The sequence below is a fragment of the Pseudonaja textilis genome, chromosome 1, assembly GCF_049901715.1.
Source record: "Pseudonaja textilis isolate UNSWEBS1 chromosome 1, rPseTex1.2, whole genome shotgun sequence".
NCBI lineage: Eukaryota > Metazoa > Chordata > Lepidosauria > Squamata > Elapidae > Pseudonaja > Pseudonaja textilis.
The window spans coordinates 227961844-227984341 of record NC_141990.1 but is presented as its reverse complement, the minus strand read 5'-3'; the positions used below and the strand labels follow the sequence as shown (position 1 = coordinate 227984341).

Genomic DNA, 22498 nt, shown 5'->3' with positions numbered 1-22498 from the left:
TTGGGGGTCTTCTACTCCACTCCACTGCTTAGGCAGGTGCCCCTGTATCATTTCACGCAAAAAGTTATCCAATCTCTTCTTACAAACCTCCAGTGTTGAAGCACCCACAACTTCTGGAGGCAAATTGTTCCACTGATTTATTGTTCTAACTGCCAAGAAATTTCTCCTTAGTTCAAGATGTCTTCAGGTACTTTGAAATATAGCTTGACCCCCTCTTCTCTGTGGCAGCCCCTTAGATCAGTGGTCCCCAACCTTTTCTGTGCCACGGCCCGGTACCGCCATCACAAAATGATCTGTGGCCCGGTACCGGCATCAGCACGCATGACAAGGCAAGGCGAGCCGAGTGACCGGCCAGCCAGCCGTCCCCCGCTTCTCCCCGCCACCTTCAACTCCTCCTTTGTACCTTTGTCGATGGGCATCGCTTTGGGACAGCTTTGGGACGGTCACTCGGCTCGCCTTGCTTTGGGTGCTGAAAGAATCCTCGCGCCTTAGTTTTGTTCGAAGCCCCCCCTTCGATGAAACTAAGGCGCGAGGATTCCTTCAGGACCCAAACGCCGCTTTCCAACCGGAAAAGCTCACCCAGAAGCACTTTCTCGTCAAACAAGATGGCGGCGCCCAGCAAACCAGCGGCCCGGTAGGAAATGTTCCACGGACCAGTACCAGTCCGCGGCCCGGTGGTTGGGGACCCCTGCCTTAGATATTGGAACTCTGCTATCATATATCACCTGTAGTCCTAGTCCTTGTTCAATTTTAGAACAATGTATTGCCTTATCCTTAAAAACGCTGCTTTTTAAAAAGATTCAGATTAGCTTTACTCTGAAGAGCTAATCAAACTTTTGCTCAGGACTCTAATTCTAAAGATTAAATATGGTGATCAACTATAGCAACCACTTCTAGCTTGGCATGTTTTTATTTCGTCATTAAAACATGAATATTTTGCTACATGGTATTTAAGTATGTAGATTTTAGTTAGTGATGTACATTTCCATCTAATTCTCACTGACAAAAGCAACGTGGTGAAAAGATGGCAACAATTTTAGAGGAAATAAACTAATATAAATAAAATATGTCTGTTTATCTACTCACATATCTATTCACTCACTGGCTAACAGGCTCTCTCATACATTCTCAGTGCTGTACCAACCTAAGGAGTCACTCACCTGAATGCCATGATGACCACCAAAGCAATAATGGTACCTTGCAGAAAACGTTGACTGATGCAAGCTTGGTCTTTGACGCCTTGTGTGGGAGTCTGCACAAAATAAAGACAAAGGGAAAAATCATGTCAGATGTCTGCTTGGCAAATGTAATTTTAAGTCTCATAGGTTGCTTGTCATCTTATTACTAGCAAACTGTACTTTCTACGGAATCTTTGGAACTCTTATCTAAACCTTCCCAAGGAAAAATAAATATTCACAAATCAATTAATGGGAAACACTGAATAGGCTAAGGAATGGCAGAGCTACATAGAAGGCAAGTAGTTTAAAGCAGAGGTTACAAATCACTAAAACAGAAAGCTGTTGGATGCAACGAGTTTGAGCACCAGCTCATAAAAGAACTTTGCATCAAGGAGTGTATCACACATAATACAATTCTTAGCCACATCAACTATGAATTTATATTCATAGCTGATGAATACACAGTAATTTGCAATATGAATCCATATTTATTTATAAATGGTAGAGGATAGCATATTAACATTTGTAGAACAGGCTGGAATTTACTCAACAGTGTAATAAACACACTGAACAAATATGATGTTGCTCAGAACTCAAACAAATGTTTTGCTTCCATCTCTTCAAGTATCACAGAATTTGTACAGTAACAGAATCGGAGAATCAGCTCCTGCATTTCCTACCAAAGACCAGAAATTTCCAATACCTCCTTTAATACAGAACATCAAACAATTGTAAAAAATTACCTTGCCTGCCACTTTGGGGGGCCTCTTTTTATGCGGTATGCTTTCTGCACGGCTGAACTGACTTCCAGCTTGGCTGTATTAAAAAAACAAAGTTATACTGCATTCAAATAAGCATTTTTCTTCTATTGCATTTTCCCTCTGCTTATTCTTCCATTTCTAACAGTGGTCAACAAAGCAACACATACAAACATACATACATATATACATACATACATACATACTAGCGGTGGTATTCAGCACGTTCTGACCAGTTCTGGAGAACCAGTAGCGGAAATTTTGAGTAGTTTGGAGAACCGGCAAAGACTACTTCTGACTGAAGATTTTACAGTATCCTTCCCCTGCCACGCCCACCAAGCCACGCCCACAGAACTGGTTGTAAAAAAAACTGAAATCCCACCACTGATACATATGTGTGTATGTGTGTGTGTGTGTGTGTATGCACACATACACATACACACACACACACACAGAGTATATATGCCACATACATACATACAAACAAACAAAATACATGCTTAGAGTCACAAATATGTACCGCAAACTGGGGCTCCTACAAATTAGAGTACCTTATCCAAAACAGAAACAAGACTTAGAAGAATCACTTAGCAGATTGTATTCTCAACTGCAGCAAAATATTTAGGGGTATAGAATGAATGGAGGGGGGAATAGAAAGCCACCAAACCATACATTTTCTTGCACAAGGAATCATTAAAAGTATGAACCTGTTTTCAAATTTGTTGCATTGTTTATCTCATTGTACCATCCTTCTTTGAAAACGTACTACTCTAGACCTTTTCAAGAATGGGCTTAAAGATATAGGTTTACATTCATATTTATCTTGAGAGAGTTCATAAATGTTCCCTACAGATTCCCTTCTGTGTTCTCTTCTTCATGCCCCTGCTTTAACCATCAGTGCTTCATATGAACACTCATAATGTCTAGAGGCTTGAATTGTGCAATATTTCCTCTTCTCATTAAGGATTAGAGAAATATCATAATGTTGTTCTTATTTATGGTAGAAGGAGGAAAAAAAAGGTCCTTTCCTACTGTCTTGGAAAGTGAACTAAATCTTCAGCTTGGAAAAACACCTGAACCTATTCCAAAACTCTATGAGCTTCTCTATTAGTTCAAATCTTAATATACCTACAAATGCCACTGTGCTCAATGTAGTTTCTTCCTAAGTCATAGGATTGCAACCTATATGTTATTTTTGTGATAAAGAATTAAATCTGTCAAGAGCCCTTTCCTCCAGGTGGCCACTCCATATTATGATCCAAAGCTGAATAAAAGTTATGTTTAAAATTCAGGTATGTGTATTACCTGAACGCTCCAGAGCTTCCAGTTGACTTCATACTGTCCAACCTTTTGAGCTTTGCCAGTTTATGACTCCACCTCTCCAGTTCATCAATTCGGTTCTCCAGGTTGTCAGTCAATTTGCAAAGCTCCTTCACAGCCCCAACATTTTCCATAAAAATACGCTCCTGCAATGAGCAAAATCGAAGTTTGCTTTTATACAGAGACCATCTGATGGGCTCAAATCCTTACCTTGTGATTTTGTCTTTTGTTTTAAAAGGGTGAGGATGTTTTGTTTTCACAAGTATTTTTTTTAAAAAGAAACTTAACAGGTCAGGCTAAATGACTTAATAGACACTTTCCTCATTGTGGACCTTTTGTAAAAATCTTTTCACTATGTAACACTTATAGAGAAAAATGTGGATGCAGAGACTTTGTGATGAGGCAACTTACGTAACAGTGACACACAAAAGTCCATCCCTGAGAAAAGGATCTCAATCTCAAACTCTTCCCTCCCCTGCTTCTTTGATTTCTGAGTTTCTCATATTCACATGTTTCAAAGATGAAACTCCAACAATCTGGATTGGTATCTTTCATATGTCTATAGTACCATTAATTCACTGCTCACTCCCATTCTTCTCTTCTGGAGAAAGATTGCTTTCTGACAGTACTCAAAATCTTATGTATAGTTTAATGAATCTGCATTCCACTCCAAATCATATTTAAGGCAGCTAATGCTAAGGGAAAGATAAATTGAACACAAACATCACAATAAAAACACAATCCACAACCAATCAAATTAAAATCCACCTCAATTGGCAACAAGCTTACCTGCCAAATACCTTTGTAAATAAAAAAAAAAATTGCTGCAAAGCATTGCAAAGACACGTACAGGCCCTTTTCCATATTCCACCAAGTATAGCTTTGATCATGGTAGAATTGGGAGGTCATCTTCTGCAGATTTTAAAAGCTGGGCAGACTTGACTTCTTGAGAAAGCAATATGTACGGCTTTAAAGGATTCAATCAAAATCTTTTATGTGGTCCTCTCAATAATATTTAACAAAAAAATTCTGGACCAGCTGAAATTTTCATACTTTTTCAGGTTCCAATTATAATACATGCCAGCTCTGAGATGCATTCAATTCTTGCTATTATTAGAGCAAGTAGTTTACCATTGATCATACCTGATATCTCCAGGAATGAATGCAATGCCGTATGCATTTTACCCATGTAAATGCTCTCTTGACCACTATCAAAAATTACATATCTAAGCTTTAAGACTGAAGGAAAGAGATAGCAAAAATTGGATTATCTATCTTCAAGAAACCAAAAATTCGATATCTATCTTCAAGACTGAAGGTAGGAAATACAATTAAAATATGAAAATGTATTTTCCAGATAACGACAGCTCTGTAGTGTGGTTTATAAAACCATTTTATGTACATTTACTGAAATGTAGGAGTGGTCTCTTTTTGGTCCATATCAGTCTTCTATTTGTTAATTCACAAATCTATTCCATCTCTGCATTAGTATATCATTTTTAAAAAATAAATATCACAAAAATATATTTTACTATATTTTCACAAAATAAATCCTTTATAATACACTAAATGTGAAAATATTTTTTTATTATTATTATTATTATTATTATTATTATTATTATTATTATTATTATTATTTGGCCACCCACCTTACCACAGGGCTACTTTGGGTGACATAGAATGTTAAAATATGTATACAATTTATTTTAATAGAATAAACATTCAATAGGTAAGGATATTTATGGGCTTATTTTATTCTATCATCTGCCATACATCTTGGTTAGGACAAGACATTCACTTGCATATCATATGGAAAAAATAGTTGGCATACTTTTTCACTAGACTGAATTCTTCTTCATCATAAAAAATAAGCAGTTTTATTTGAAGTCAAGTTAAATGTAGGAGACACAGGAAGAACTAAGAGCTGTCCTTTCTTTTCTTCTGAAAGCTTTTTGAGAAACATAGACTGACTCCCTATCTTATGGTTCTCCACCAAATCACCTGCAATGATTTGAACCAGTCTGTTCTTGTCAGAAGCCTGCCTATTTTTTGTTTTAGTTTTCTCCTTCACATCAGTTCAAGCCAGCAAGTGTAGTTTTTGGCACTTTCTAAAACAAGCATTAGTAAACAAAACATCTAAGATGCAACTTTTAAAAAATGGGGGAAAAGATGTATTTTCCAGATTTTGTATGGGTTTAGTTTTCTTCAGAATATTAAATCTACCTGTTGCTAGTTTATTTCCAAGAGTTTCACTCACCTTATTCACCACAAGGAAATTCTCAATAGTTTTCCCACTGGTAAAGACTATTTCCCCAGAATCTTTTACTGCTTCTGGAAGAATTTCCTTCACCTCTTGAGCAATAACACCTGTGCAGAAAAAAACAATAACATAAAATGTAACAGCTTTGAGCCCAATAAGTGTCATTATAAAAGATATTATAGATAATATAATATAATATCTAATATAATATATTATATTAGGTCAGACCACCTTCGGTCTGACCTAAGCATAGTAGATAAAATTATCCATTAATTACAATGTCCTACCTGTCAGTGACTACTTCAATTTCAACCTCAACAATACAAGAGCACACAAGAGATACAAACTCAGGGTAAACTGCACAAAACTCGATTGCAGGAATACGATTTCAGCAACAGAGTGGTCAATGCCTGGAATAAACTACCTGACTCTGTGGTTCCTTCCACTAACCTCAAACACTTTAACCTCAGACTGTCTACTGTTGACCTCACCCCATTCCTAAGAGGCCTGTAAGGGGCATGCATAAGCACACCAAAGTGCCTACCGTCCCTGTTCCCTTTTATTCATATCTATTTCATGTGTTAATAATCATGTTTATACTTATATATATTATCAAATGCATGCTTGACTAAATAAATAAATAAATATTTATGTGGAAAAGTCACAATTCAAGGTATAATTCAAACAGATGTATTATTTTATAAAAGTTAGCATCAATTGTAGCAAAGTAGCTATTAAAAAAAAATCATTTAGAAACAGCTAAAAGGTTCAGTGTAAGCATAGCCTCTAGAAAAGCTCATTGTAACAGAAAGATAGTATTTGTGTGCCAGAGTGATTTTGGCAACAGGAACTCTTGCATAAAGCATATTACTTTCACCACACCCTTACATGCCTTCAACTAAGAGATGAGCTTAAGCAATAGCTTAGATTGCTATTGGTTAAAGTCAGTGGCCTGATGAGTATACCTTCATTATAAAAAGTGCTACAGAAAATAACTGAACAGGTGACAGATCCTGGCTGGCCCTGGCTGGTGTTGGGAGCTAAGTTGGATGGAGTCTGGTTAATACTTGAATGGGATTTCTTCAAAAACACTGTACGCTTGATTGGGAAGTAAAAAGCACATCCCACATCCGTACGGATATATCTTTAAAGTAATCAGTTAAGCGTTCCTTGTAGGAATTCAGTTTTACCCATAAAGTATTTAGAATCTACCAGGTGCCCCACAGTGGGAGAGGATGAGGGGGAGGAGGAAATAAACGGAACAAATATTAATCCACCATTGTGTGATCATACACCCTATCTTGCAACATCCGCTCATAAGGTATTCCAACATCTTTGTTCGAACAAAGGCACAAAAATGTACTCTGCATTTTAATAATTTGCTATTTTTAAAAATGCTGTAAGTATAGCAATTACAGTATATCTGATATTTAAATTAAGTAAAGGCCTGAGTTTTCACATCATGACGAATGATGCTTGGTAAATGATTTTCCACTATCTTGTACAATGTTAAATACCTAGGCATTATACAAAAACACACTAAGTATAGAAAAAAATCTTCAGATAAAATGTCACATATAACTATAACATCATTGCCAAATCAATAAGTAAGTATCCTCAAAGAGAAGCAAAGAATATGAGGGTCCATGGAACAAATGTAATCAATAGTTTTAGACATACTTGCTACAGTAATGTAAATTAAGCTTGAGGTCAGAAAAATAACCTGTACCTGTCTCAGTTGTATTCTCCAAGCCAGAAGTGGCAGCAAACTCTGGCTTGTAATTATAGTGCACCAGCCGCATACGGGAGATTCTTTTCAGTTGTTCTGTGGTGTCTACCTAAAATTATAAGAAAAAGAAATCCATAAAAGTACTCTGCAGTCCTCAGTACTCAGGCACCAGATTGTTATATCTAACCATATTTGACAGAAATAGAAATGATGTAGTGGAAGTGTGCATACACAGTAGATAATCACTTGTTGATTTCAGCTCAGTATTTATGCGTTCTCTATATTATTGATTTTAACAGTGGGAGCAGCAGAATTTAGCTTTTTGAGTAAAGGGCAGCACTTCAATTTTCTAAAAAGCAAGGAGACTTAGTATTATTTCCACCCGAAGCAAAGCCTGTCCAGTTTTATAACTGGCTGTAATGCTTAGTATCTGTGCTGACCTTTACAGAATAAAGTACTGTATATTCTATAAAAACCAGCAGGAATATAAATCATTTAAATATATTTGGAATATGAAAGGGAGAAATATAAAAGTGTGTGTATACACACACAGACACACAGACACACAGACACACACACACTTAGGTAGGTATCTGAACTATTAGCCTGGAACTAAAACTCTAAGCTTAGACTAATTACCTAAGCTCCCAAATCCACACATATCTTATCTAGTGTTCAGAAATTATTTTAAGTTAAAAAAGGAACAAACAAACTGGGAATTTGGAGGTGAAGCCAAGTTACAACCTGAGATTCATAGCAGTCTAGGAACTCTTCCTTCCATATAGAACACAAAGTATTAAAATCAAAAGTTTGCAATTGCATTTTACAAAGACAAGTTGACATGTAGTTAAGGGTGTAGCAAATCCCATGTACAATAATGGAAGCTTAACTAGAACTATAGTTACATATCCTGACATGAGGGAAGGCATAGGAAAAAAACAACAAAACACACCATGGGACAGAACACAGGAAGTATCAAACAGAACAACTGCCATTGTATGTTTGCCTCCTGAGTTGAGACTAGAATATCTGCTTATTCCAAGTGTTAGGCGAAGGTTGGCCTATTTCTATAATGTTCTTTTTTTTGGCTTGCAATGAGGATTAGTTGCTCAGAGCTCATGAACGTTGCAGTCCAGAAATCTAAAGTGAAAGTGTGGATTTTCAAAGCAGATGCCCTACTGAGTATAATTTGTGGAGTGAACACTTACCTCTTGGATATCATCTTTTACTCGGATGTCTGATGGGTGCATAAGAGATCCCATAACTTTTACATTGCCATGGACAACCAAGGCTTCATCAGGCCGGTCTGTGTTGATGCCAACTCGGCCATGGTGAAAGACAGTGTCAGGGAGCTGAGACCGTTGCCAAAGTACATCACTGTCACTCTCAAATTGACCTGGGTTAGAAGCCTACAAAAAAGACACCCAGAGAAGAGTTGGGAATTAACTGTCAACAATTGCAAATGGCTGAGAAAAACAGAGAAGAAAAATCCAGTGGTTTTACAGCAAGGCACACTATAGGATCAAACAAAGCTCTTCTCCTGAAGAAATAGAAAAATATCCATTTGCATCGATAGCCCATTCGTTGATAGGGAGGTTAAACAAGAAAGAAACGGGAGTCAGCAGCCTTTCACAAGAGGCTTCTTGGCCCAAAGCTTCTGCAAGTGTATTACATGATATACTTTATGGACAATTGTGATAGAAGGCAGCTACACTTTATGTGCACTCATGTGTTAAGGTGAAAGATAGGTTATACAATGCCATATAGAGTATTGTGGGAATTTCTCAATTTGTAGCACTTACGATTATCAGCATGAATAAGAACACATAACTCTCTGCCCATGTTAAGAGACAGAGATACAGTCTCAGTCAAAACCTACTTTATAATGTAATTGTTTTTTAGCCTAACAGTAGGCTGCTTATAACTAGGGAGGGCTGTGTGATTTAGTGTGCCAACTCAGCCCAAGGAGCTTGAGTCAGTGTGTGTTTACAGAATCAGCAAGATAAACCTTCTTTCTTGGCTCATAACAGAAAGGTTATATTTGCAAATAGGCTTTTCTTAGTGGGAACAAAGTGTTCTGTAGAGTAAAAAAGCATCCCCAGCTCAAAATAAATTCTTGTAGGATTGTGGAGGGAGAGCCTATAAGAGTTTTAGGTGACCCAGACTCCTCTAAGCAATTTGGAGAAAAAGGAAGAATCCATGTTTAAAACCAAAGGCTGCTCAGCACTTAAACCTGCTTTGCCCTGGAGAAATCTGGAAGCTCCAAGCCATGCTCCCAGGAAGGTGGCAGCAGATTGTGGCTTTTCAATGCAGGAAAAGTTCTGCATATAGCAGAAGACAGGAACATTTAACAAGACAAGAACAGGAACAGCAGGTTACACGGGAACATTTTCTTTCTCATTTCTTTTGCTCACCTGTGCTATTTCTTTTATATACATGCTTCAGATACAGACATTATTCGCTCACCAAATGCCTATTTGCATTTTTGTCATTAACTCATCTAACCAAATATGTACATTTCCATCAAAAAACAGATTCCAAAGTTGGCCCTTAAATTCACACTATTGCCAACCCAACTTTCTTGCCTCATGTGCTCCCTTCAACATTCATGACATTATTGTCATCCATATTAACTGAGAGACTAATTGAAATATTAGTCAGAGTTTACTAAAAAGAGCAACAGGATAAGCAAAGCAGCAGAAAATAAATATTCTGTCCAGCTGATTCTAGTATTAGTTTTATTCTACATATCCCTGGCAATTAGACTTCTGGGATACGTGGCTTAAATGCTGTGTTTTCATGCAGAGTTGTACATCAAATAGGGATTCCTGGGATGTTTCAGTGGGATTTCAAATAGTAAAGATGTCAGTCCCAAAAGTGCTTTTTTCAGGAGGCAACTGGACTTTCTTGTTTTTTTATCATTTTTTAAAAAGACTTTTTGTTTCTCATTCAAGAAGCTAAAGAAGCTTATTGGATGAAAAGAGAAACATCTTCAAGGAAAAAACAAGAAAGGAAGTCCAGTCGCCTTCTGAAAAAGCACCTTCGGGACACCATGACCTGGATGACTGAGAATCTCTAGAGACTTTTACAGATGACAGTGTTTCAAAAGAGAGTTCAACTTTTTCATTGATAAGCAAAATATTTTGTCCTACATATATTAACTTAGTATGCAACAGTTGCTGAATAATTTATTGCCGTTATAAACTGAGTTAATAATGATTTTTTTCATATGAAGCATTTCTATATAATTATTGGTCCAAAGAAAAACCTTTAGTGTTTTAAACAACTGAACCAATGAAAAAACAACTTTAAAATAAACCATACAAATTAAAAGAGTACAATGAAATAAAATGGAACAAAGCTTAAAATGCTTCAGTATAATTTACAAAGGCCATGTTTTTACTTTTTCAGGGAATCACAGTTTCAACCTTCCACGTTTAGGAGTATTGGATCTCCAACAGAAAAAGAAGCTTCTTCATTCCTTATACTCTTACAATCCAAATGTCATATTACTTTAATAAGATCTGTCTTACAGATTTCCAAGGATATTTTTTCCAGAAGGTACCTGTGCCACAAAGCCACCTGGTAGCCTTTGGCAAGCTCCATTTTTTTTCATTCTTCTGGGCAGAAGTAATTTGCTTCAGAGGACATCTGCTTCAAAGTATCATACATAAACACTCAGAATGGTGCTTGAATGGCTCAGCTTTGAAGGGGAAGAATGGCGGCTACAGATGGGTCTGGGAATGGGCACCATTTAGGCTTTACTTCAGGCAGCAAAGTATCTTTGTTGTCAATATTAACAAATATGATTACTCACATCTCTCTCACATATACTAGCATCTATGGGCTATCCTAAGATGTTTAGATTCTAATCACTCTCAAGCAAGGGGGAGCCTTTATTTAAAAATCAACAAGGAACCCATCTCTTGAATCCTATCTTTAATAGCAATATTTTATGTACTATAAACATGAGAATAGTGTATTTCCATATGGACTAGATCTAATTATAGGATAAAGTTCAAGCTAGTTCTATATTAACATTACACTAATTTTGAAATCTTCAATTTTAGTTCCTTTTAATTATTACATACATTTTAATGATTTTACTGTTACACAGTTGTTGCTTTTTGCTTATATTTTGCTTGCCATGCATACAAAAAAATCAAGCTAAAAAAACCCCCTAACATAGAACTGTAAATTAGTGATATTACCTAACTATTATTATCATACAGACAATTACTAAAAATACACCATGCAGCAAATGCATCTCTTTCCAAGGAAGTGATATGGTACAATATTGCTTCTGATGCAATTGTGTATACATTGCACAATCTTACTGGTATGGAAATATATGCAATTCACAGGTGCTTCTAATGTATAACCAAACCACATATTTGTGCTAATGCAGACAGATCCTTACCCTAATTGATCAAATTGGATGCAGCTAAGCATTCTGTTCTCATCTGCTTTACCCACTAATCTAAACAAAGGTCCCCCACCCCCACCACCCCGGAGACTGCATAAGTCAGCATGTTACTTACTTGTCTGCAGACTCCGGGGTCCCCGTCTGCCCTCTGTTTGTGTTTTACCCCCGAACCGGCCCTTTGCTAGAGGAAATGGACACAGCACTTAAAAAGGCAGCAGGGCGGAGACAGCCAACTACAAAGTCACAGCTTAGTGTCCTCCTTACTTGCTTACTAACTTTAGCAGTGAAAGAGCCACAGCTGACTTTTTCACTTGCCTTTCCCCAAGGTTATTCCATCTAAACCCGAAGAAACATTCCACTCGTTTATTCAGATTGTTAAACAGATTGCTAAGAAATTTGATTAGTTGGCCCTATTTGGGGGCATCAGTTTCACAAATATTCCAAAGCCAAAAGGGCAGAAATATCCCCACTTGAATGAAGTATGCCCCAGGTGAAATCAGTCATAATAGTTCTACGAGTTTTCTTCATCTGTACTTAACATTACTTTTTGAGAACTTTAAGGCATATGTCTGCAAAAGTGCAATCTCTGGAGCAGGTTTAACTTCAACAAAACTGATGAACATCTGATCCGTAAGACTTGCCTTGCGGTTTGTGTCACAGAACAGGAAAATTTGATAACTGGTGGTATTGGTTATCGCTAATACAATTACATTAACATAGACATCACTTGTAAAACCTATTGTTTAATATTCCTAGTTACCCTCCAAGAATAAACCTGCTTTCCTTGCATGTAATATTTACTTTGAACCTATAAGCCTTGAAAGCACTGGATTTCCTTTAATATAAGTATTTGCCAAAGCCCTTCTTTTTGCGTGGAAGAGACAGTCAGAGTTTAGAAAGCTAAACAAGATTAGGGTAGAGGGTATTGTGAATGAGAAAAGCAAAGAAAAGCAAAGAACACTGTGGAACAAGGGGCAGGCTGATATTGGGGTTAAGAACATGGAGGAACTCTTGTCAAGCGAAGTATAAAGCTCTTAAATGTTCACACTCATAGAAGGATATGTTGCAAGGGAAGGGAATAGACTTACTCTAACAATGATGCGCTCTGAGATATGAGCAGCCAAAGTGTAGTTCTGGTTCTGAGAGTGAGCTTGCAAAGCCACAACCAACATGAAGTATCTGAAACAAGACAGGACCAGATCAGCATAGGCTTTCCCCAATTCACAGATGGAAACATAGTACATGTAAAAAATGAGATTTTCTAAAAACATAGTGATTGCTTTATCAAAATATTCCATTCTTTAATACTTTTCAATAGTATTTGAATAATTTTCAAATTTATTCCATTCCTTAATAAAATAAAGAAAATATTGTCAGACATTTGAACAACTTTACTTAGAACTAAATTGCATTCACAACATACTGAGAACCAATTAATTCAGTGTATGATAATGGCTTTGAAAACCAGCCAGGTATGGTGGCAGACTATCAAAATACATTAAAAACAGTGATGGGATTCAAATTTTTTTTACTACCGGTTCTATGGGCGTGGCTTAGTGGGCGTGGCAGGGGAAGGATGCTGTAAAATCTCCAGTTAGAGGTGATATTTGCTGGTTCTCCGAACTACTCAAAATTTCTGCTACTGGCTCTCCAGAACTTGTCAGAACCTGCTGAATATCACCTCTGGTTTAAAATAGAACTGAAAAACTCCAGCAGTTCATTTAAAATTATCCCTACTAGACAGCTTTGCAGAGCTCATCATTCTGTGTTCTTTTTTCTGAATAGACACCAGAGATAAACCTAGCCCAGCACAAGTGAGAACCACTCTTTTTCAGAAATGAAAAAGCACAACATCAACTAGTCATATCAAAATATTACAGCATTCAAAGTTGGTTTTTTTTCTAAGCCTACTTGCTTATCAAGATGTTATATTATGTTACAATTTTACAAATACAAAAATAAATGTGAAGTATTAAATTTCAATCACACATTTCACAATTCAGTTTTGTTCCTTTGTCTTAAAAAAGAGAACAATCTGAGATCTGTGCTTGAGAAACAAGAGGGCAATACAGATATTCTACTTTGTATAGCACTGACAGTGAAAATAAAGCTCCCTGTATGGATCTGGCAAGTTCCTTCTCGCAGAAAAGTGTAGCGTTATTTCAAATGAACAGCTATAAACAATTTGGGGAATTCTAGCAGTGTGAACAGCATGTATTTTCTAAAGCAACACTGAAATAGTTGCTTTGCCATGTTCCTCTCCTATCTTATCCCACAGCTGGCAGGAAATTATGCCACTCTGAATCTTGAATCCCCTAAAATATAATGTCTTTACCACACACTTGAAATAAATCTGTGTTGCATTTCTGCCTAACAGTTTTAGTGCGAAGCAGTCTAAGGGCAATGATTGGTGGTTCCCTTAGCTGAAATTTCAGCCTCCTCCATTTGGCACTCACAAAACTCTGCTTTCTCTATGCGCTATCTTTTTTCTTTCTTTCCCAGTGCATTAACAATTGAATATTTTTACTATTAATATTTCTTGAAACCTTGGCTCAACAGACAGCTTATTCAACTTATGGACCCTTAGATGCCGCAAAAGGCTGGGTGCATACTGTACATTATTTTGTATCTCTTGACTGCCATCCTGGATTTCTGCCACTGAGATGCAATCATGGAATAAGTCCCACTGAAGAACCAGACTCTGAGAAAGGCTTAGCTATGGCAAATCAGTGTGGATCTATAAACTATAAATTTCTAAATTTGAGGATGGATGATATGAAGAGAAGGATGTAGCCAGAGCTTCCCAGGAAGCAGCAGCAGCAGCAGCATGGGAAAGCCATTCCCTGCCAAGAGGCTACTGTACAGAATTGCAAGAGACAAGCCTTTTCAATTACACTTTCAGTTACAGGCACAGGCTGATCAATTTCAGGGCTTTGTACTGAATGAGATCAACCAACTAATTTAAAAAAGAAAAGTGGCTGCAGAAGACAAGAGTTCTGATCTTGCAAACACAAGAGGACTAAAAAGTAAGTGAATAGGTCAGGGATAGACTGAAGAGATGGTCCCAAAGGAAACCAGCAGAATCAACTGGAACCACAAGACTGTTGGCTGCCTCCTCAATAAACTTCACCATTTCCTACTTTGTCTACACGGTTTTTTGAGATGGTACCTTCTTCCAGAATGTAGCAACCTAGGCTATCCCCAGGTGACTCTGTTGTAAGAAGATACTGAGGTACAGACGGAGACATGTAGATAGGCACTTGGGGAATCTATAGTGAGCTATCCTTATTTATGGCCATTTACATAGCACAAAAAAGTTTGTGAAGCAGGTTGGGCACAAGAGAACGACTGAGTGACTAAAGAATCATTCAGTGTGGTTCCTTTGCTGAAAATAGATCTTGAATTTGGGTGTCCCTTGATGGAATCCCCTAACCACCACAATCGTTTTAAATTCCACGTTAGTTTCTATTATACACACTTGATTATTGCCCCGAGAGCCTTTATGTTGAAAAATAGCACTGGGAATCTTAAATAAAAATCACCAGTGGAAGCTTACCTTTGATCAGGATTAGGCTTCCCCTTCTTCCTCATGTTATTGGCTGTGGTCTCACTGAAGTGCAGCCGCCCCACTGTGACCTTTGTGACTTGCTCTGGTGGCAAATTGACCCTAAAAAAGGAGAGAACATTAGAATCATGGAGGTTCTGCACCTGTCAATTAATCAGTTGGAACAGGACAAGGACATTTTATAAAAACCTGTGGATGGATCAAGAGGTAGAGGTAGAGAGAACCAGCGTTTAAAAAGAAAGTGGAAGGAAGACTAGAGGACTAAACACAGAAGTAAATACGCAGCTTGACCCCAGTGTCTGACTTCTCCCTGAAGCCCTGAGTAGCACTCACATGACAGGATTAAAAGGTCTCTTGCTGCGATCCGACTGAGACTGTTCTATGTTGATTGACTGGTTTAATGCTTCCAACTGAAAAGAAAAAGAAAGAAAGATCCAAATCCATTTTAAAGACAGATATGAGTACGTTTGTTGTCCTTTATGCTCTATTCTTAAGTGTATTCATTCTTAAAGAGGCGCTTTCATTTTAAAGCACTGCAGTAAAATAATTATATGTATTTGAGACTGGCCATTATCCTTCTTATGGGAGAGGAAGAATATAAGGAACATAGGAACACAGACATATACATATATGTACCTCCTAGTTGCAAATTATAGATAGTTTGTTGTGTAGAGCTGCCCAGAGTTACCCAGTGGTAAGATGGGCAGCCAATAAATGTAATAAATAGTTTAGATCAGTGGTTCTTAACCTGGGTGATATTGCCCCCCAGGGGGTGATTTCATTTTTCAGGGGGGGGGATGGAACGAAAAGAGAAGAAGTGGGAGCAAAATATAATACAAATACAACAGCTTAATGTAATTCTTTATTACATTATATTAGAAAAAGGAATTGATAAAGGGCATTCCTACAAAAGATCTGGATACAAAAGTATATTCCATCCATACTCCCCTTTGAATGTCTATAAATTGATATATAGATGGTGTCTAATACATCATAGAAATTTATGCCTCAAGTACAACAAAAATGCTAGAGCTGTAATTCTCATATGCTTTCTATTTGATTTTTAAAGTTGTATTCTAAATTCATAAAGACTATGTCTGTATAGTAATGGAATTTTTTTAAAAAGGTAACAGCTGTTAACTAAAAAAATATCTGAAATTTCAAAAGTGGCAAAGATTCTGCTAATCTGATTACCTGTCTACTAGAGTCACACATCCCTTGGTTTTGTAAAGGCTACTGAAAAGAGAGAGGTGGTTGGGTCCATAATGTTTTCATTCATTCATTCATTCAATTTGTATAGCCATTCATCTCATATTTGTGACTAGGGACAACCAAGCAGAACTATTAATAAATAATACAAATATCAATAAAAACAATAACCTTTTAAAAACCTAATTAAAACTTAATTAAAACAAAAATTTAAAACCAGAAAACATAATAAGCAGGCAAGACAATATGCAAGCAAGCCTATGAGTTTAATTAATAAATAAAATAAAGTGCAAAGATGTGTCAATCAATACAGCCATCCAACAGGCTCCAAAGCCATATTAATATTGCCACATGTAAATATGTAGTTTTGTATAATTTTCCTCAGTAAATATATGTGTTTAATTGGGTCATTCTTATTAATTTTTAGGATTCAAAGGGTTCACAAACTTTTAAGGACCAATGTATATACCGGGTATCTTTTCTGTTTTAATGGTTGTCTAACTGTGGTAATTTTAATGAGAATTTATTTTATGAAATATGTATTAAATTTAATTAAAAGCAAATGCTTTGTCAACCACTTTGACTTAGAACTTAGCTAGTCAAATATGCCACACAAACAAGCTCATATATGCATTTGTAATTCAATAACTTGGATTGTTCTACCCATTTTTACTTAACATTTCATGAAACTGTAAATAAGCCCCTAAAAAAAATCTGTATACCACCCCTCAAAAATCTTATTTTTAATAGACACATTTACACATTTACTAAAGTTTTCCCATCAGGCTTCCACCTATCCTTTTAAATGATGCAGTTTGCTATTCTTAGACTTGCCTTCACCCCATGCAGTTTCAGATAGAAGCATTCAAGTGGCTTCAGGCCCTCAGGAGTCTTGACATATTTGGGGTCTCCAATCATACCAATGTACACAGTGACTTGGAAGTGGTTCTTTTTCTGGCACACGAAAGCATCGTCTCCCACAGAGAAATTGAAGCCTTTATCTGCATCCACTCGGTATGTGGGCATAGGTCTGCAAGCAAGGGAAAAGTACACAAGAGAACACATGATGGGCAAAAGAACAAATGGGAGCACCGATAAGACATGGCTATATCCAAAATTTGTTTATGGGAAGTCTTGTTTCCACAATCACTTAGGGTTGAAACCAGAGATTTTTCAAACCTTTTCAAGAAGCACAATGTGCTACTTAAAAAAATATATCCCAAAGTCCTGATCAAAAGTAAAAGTTGTAATGATAGAAAATTGGCTGCACTCAAGTCAAACAACTTCTTCAATCCTGTTGGAGGTGAACATGTGAGAAAGCGTCAGAAAGATGCAGCAAGAAAGGATTGAACAAGAGGCTTCATCAGAAAAGAAAACAAGAAGGAAAATGGAAAACAGGGAAAGACAGTGGGTGCTGAGTCAGAGAAATGGGCAAGACAGAAGGAAAAGCAGAAGATCCCAGAACAAGAGCAGAGTTCTGTGTGGGAGCTTAACAGCCTCTCAGTATTTTGCTTTCGTTCCCCAAAGTCTGAAGTCCTGTACAGATTGAGGATCCTCCTCAGACATGCCGATGGCAACTGGATAAACTCTACATTCTGTCAGCACCTGTGGGGTGAGTGAACCTGGCAGTCTGTAAAGAGTCATTTAGGCCTTCCTCATAGTATCAGAGGGACCCCAAGCTGCTAGAGATGTGCCCTGAACAAAAAGCAGATGGTGGTCACAGAACAAACTATCTTAGTCAGAAAGTATGAGAGGAATTTCCTTTCCCCTCTCCCCCTTCTTCACATTTCTGGTGATTCATTTTGCTATTCCTTCCTTCCTTCCTACATATCTTGGCATTCTACTCTATTGAGAAATCAAAATTTTCCCATCCATCACCTAAAAGCAGACTTAGACTTCCTCCTAAATCTTAAGTCACTGTACATTGTCTTTGGGTCCAATTACGACTTCTGCAAAAATATTTAATTCTTCAATAAAACTTGAAACAGCTACATAAGGGGAAATCAAAGCAAGGACAAGTACTCCTTCAAACAAATTCTATACAGAGTTCACTTGAACTGATTACTGCTCAATGCATCTCTAAAACCAGAAAATAAAGGCACGTTTAGTTGTCCAGGAGAGTTAGGAAAGCTTCCACCCAGAGGAATATGAACTATTTATTGTCCAAACCTCTATAGGTATTAAGATTTTTGGAGTCCAGCACAAAGGGAATTCAATGTGTCATCAGGACAGTTCTAGCATGGATACATAGTTACTGAAATAGGCCTATTCAGTCATACACAAAAGGAGGCATATTCCACAGAAGCAGGCTTGGTAAATCTTTTTCTTTGTCATCATGCATATGACATCAGCTGGCTTAGGACCCAACCTTCACATCTTAAGCGGAGATGTCTGCAGAAGAAAAGTCTTCATGGTGCCAACTATAGACAAGGTGGCTTTGGCACAAGCAAGGACTATGATGGTGCACCTTTTATAAAGGAGTTATAACATAACAATATAATGTAACATAACACAACAAAATAACATAACATGTCAAAGGGGCTTGTTACTTGAGGGACCACCTGTCTCCCACAATAACTGTCTGGTCAATTTAACACACTCTGGGTTTTTTTCATTACTCAATGTTATCTACGAGGACCCTAGAAGTACATACACCTTCTCTGTAGTAGCATCTGCCATCTGCAATGAGGTTCCCATTGGGATCTGGATGGTCCCACTCTGCTATTGTTTAGAAGAGCCAAGGTGACCTGGCTCTTCACTTAGGGCTTTGGTGAGGAAGAGGGAGAACTGTTACTTCATTCCATCCAGTCCACTGTACTGGCTTCATTCCATTCCATCCATTGTACTGTACTTTTATATTTTATAGGTTTTATTGTAATTTCTTTGATTACAAGCCACCCAGAGTCATTGGGTGGTATACAAGTTTAACAATAAACAAACAAATTGCCAAAGGGTTTTGATGATTATTTGGAGAGTGCTAATGATGCCTATGCACAGGAATCTTCTTAATGGTTAGCACCTGCTTGGGGTTAGATGTGGGTGAAAGGAATTCAAGGGCATTTGGTCTTAATTCAGCTGTGTACACTTTTCTGTGTACTTGCTTCTCCCATCAAACTGCCCTTAATGGAATAAGTTTTTTTAAAAAAACAATCAGAAACTGCCCTTCTATAACTTGAATCTATTTGCCCATGTTCTACACACAGAACTCTACATTTTCTATGTGATGCCTTTGAAAGTACTATTAGATCTGTCTTTCCTCACAGCTGATCATCCCATTTCCTTCAGTCTCTCTTCACAGAACTCAGTATCTATTCCTAGGACCATCTATGTCATTTTTTTCTGACCCAGTTCCAAATTCTCTGATCCTTGATGCCATTCCACTCAATACCATCCACTCTTAGAGGAACCATGGGTGAGCACACTTTCCATTTCCATTCCCCTAGCAAGCCACTTAATTATCATCCAGCCTATAACTAACTTGCTACAAATGCCATGGAGTATAAATGCTTTGCTGAAATTAAGACGTATTATGCCCATAGCACTTTTGTTTACTACAGAAATGACTTGGTTTAAGAAAAAAATGAGGTAAGAACAAGTCCTGTCAGACAAATAAAATCATTCTAACGTCTGGTAATAACTACACTGTTTTCAAGATGCTTTGATTTTACTTTTAAACATAGCCTGAATTTCTATACAAAAGCATATAAGAGTATGGGAAATAAGCAAGATGAATTTAAATTCTAAGTGCAGGAAGATGATCTAACAACTGTCTGTTACAATGAATTCCATTACTGAAATACTGAAACTGTAGGATTTGTTGAATGGTATTGAAAAAAGGGATGTACAACTTGTCCTTGCTCTTACAACTGTCACAGCATTCCCTGAGTTATATCATGATTCTGGAGCTTGATACTGATTGTTACAGTATCTTGGGAGTTGTGTTTCCCATTTGTGATCTTCCCAGGTGGCTTCCAACAAGCAAACTAAATGGGGGAAGCTGGCTTCACTTAACAATATATGATTCACTTAATGACTGCAGTAAAAAAAGGTTGTAAAATTGGGCATCATCACATGAAGATTCACATAATGATTGCAAACCCTAGTGATGGAAGTTCTTGTCCCAACTGTGATTATAAGTTGAGGATTACCTGTATTATCCTTGAGAAGATCCATTTTTAAAAAAAACAAACCTTATACAAGCTTTTCAAACATAGTTGGGACATAATACAGAGCAATTCAGGAATAAATGAAGTAGAATTAACTCTGAGCAATGCAAGAAAAATGAAAATGTGAGAATAGATGAGCATCAAATCAAAACAAGAAATAAGGACAACAGCAACAGCACTTAGACTTACAGACCGCTTCACAGTGCTTTGCAGCCCTGTCTAAGCAGTTTACAGAGTCAGCCTATTGCCCCCAACAGTTTGGGTTCTCATTTTACCAATCTCAGAAGGATGGAGGGCTGAGTCAACCTTGAGCCTTGGTGAGATTTGTTCTGCCAAACTGCAGGCAGCCGGCAGACAGCAGAAGTAGCCTGCAGTATTGCACTTTTAACCACTGTGCCACCGGGGCTCTAATTAGCGAGCCTCTAAAATGTGAACAATGTTCCAGCTTTTTGAAGAAATGGGGAGATTCAGAGATTTATCATTTTTCCTCTGAATCTCTGGCTGTGAAGATTTCTAAGTAGCACCATAGTTTCCACAGATACATTATCTTCAGATAAGATAAAGTTTCAGGACACTGCAATGTTTATAAGTATGGGGAAGTTCAGTTCCATTTTACTGAACCATGGGTGGATGTCTTTGGGCAAGCCATTCATTCTCTGCCTGAACTATCTCAGAAACTAGCTGTTGTGAGGATAAAACCAAGTGAGGTCCTCACATAAATCACAGTTCCTAGAGAAAAGAAATACATAAATAAAATAAATACTAAAATAATTATTAGCACTCTTCTAGGGTAGAAAATTAAGGTAAGAATACAATAGATATATTATGGATTATAAACATAGAGTGTGTCTTTATTGAAAAACAGATGAAAGCGAAGACCTTGCAAGATTTCAGTTCATTCTGAATAATAACTGCTGCCAAACTCACTCCACCAACACCTGGAACCAGTCCATGAGACATTCCTGGGAAAGATTTATGCTGAAAGTCAACAAATGTAATTCTTTTAGTCATTTGCTGCACATTCATTTTGTGCAGTGCTCTGTGCACAGACAGCATGTATTCATACAGTTGCAAGTAAGTTGAACATTTTGTCAATAAACTGACTGAAAATAGCAGAATGATAACTTTCAACTAAAGAATGAATGTTCCACTACCCTAGTTTTCTCCTCCACTTGTCAAATGTCTAGCTAAATTCAATGGTTTTTGATAGTAAGAACCACAAAACAGTTATAACACAACCGGGTAGAATGTTGCAAATTATAGGTTTCAGAAGAATGATGTAGTACAGGCAAATGGATATATAAGTATAGGTTATTTATTTACTTATTACACACATTAGTGTGGCTTAGTGGGCGTGGCTTGGTGGGCGTGGCAGGGGAAGGATACTGTAAAATCTCCATTCCCTCCCTACCCCACTAACCTGATTCCCAGCTCCGTTCTCCTGTGCAGGGCAACAAAAGGAGACCCAGCCGATCAGCTGGGACTCGGGAGGTAGAGAATAGATGGGGGCAGGGGCAGTCGGAGATGGTATTTGCCGGTTCTCTGAACTGGTCAGAACCTGCTGAATACCACCTCTGACTGGTGGCCACTAGAGGTTTATTCTTATTTCAGTGCAACTAATGCTTCATGTCTGATTTCACATGACTCCTCACTAATCTATCATAAGGGTGAAACAAAACACCATTGTTAAAAATTATACTGAGCCACATCAATATGCATGGCTTTTTCTTATTCAAAGATATCAGTTCTAGACTTCCCGTACTACCTATCTTTCATTACTTAATGGATGAACTAAATGCAGTGCAAAAGACTGGGATCTCCATGACATTTTAGAAGAGACACTGGCAAGGATTAAAGTGTTTGAGAAAGAAAACAGAAGGAAAAAAG

General features: G+C 37.4%; 1 protein-coding gene across 5 annotated transcripts in view; it reads right to left on the bottom strand.

Moving 5' to 3' along the window:
- The window catches only part of MYRF (myelin regulatory factor), a 109530-nt gene that overhangs the window by 15761 nt on the left and 71271 nt on the right, over nucleotides 1-22498 (bottom strand). For 3 of the 5 annotated variants that reach the window (XM_087920849.1, XM_087920852.1, XM_087920850.1), the window contains exons 8-18: nucleotides 17280-17475; nucleotides 15570-15646; nucleotides 15228-15338; nucleotides 12760-12850; nucleotides 11787-11852; nucleotides 8454-8654; nucleotides 7246-7354; nucleotides 5514-5623; nucleotides 3242-3402; nucleotides 1922-1994; nucleotides 1161-1252 (exon numbers count right to left, since the gene is read on the bottom strand). In XM_087920849.1, the coding sequence (XP_087776975.1) occupies nucleotides 1161-1252; nucleotides 1922-1994; nucleotides 3242-3402; nucleotides 5514-5623; nucleotides 7246-7354; nucleotides 8454-8654; nucleotides 11787-11852; nucleotides 12760-12850; nucleotides 15228-15338; nucleotides 15570-15646; nucleotides 17280-17475 (1287 nt within the window). The remainder of the gene's footprint in view (nucleotides 1-1160; nucleotides 1253-1921; nucleotides 1995-3241; nucleotides 3403-5513; nucleotides 5624-7245; nucleotides 7355-8453; nucleotides 8655-11786; nucleotides 11853-12759; nucleotides 12851-15227; nucleotides 15339-15569; nucleotides 15647-17279; nucleotides 17476-22498) is intronic. The other 2 variants (XM_087920851.1, XM_087920853.1) reach the window with 1 other exon arrangement.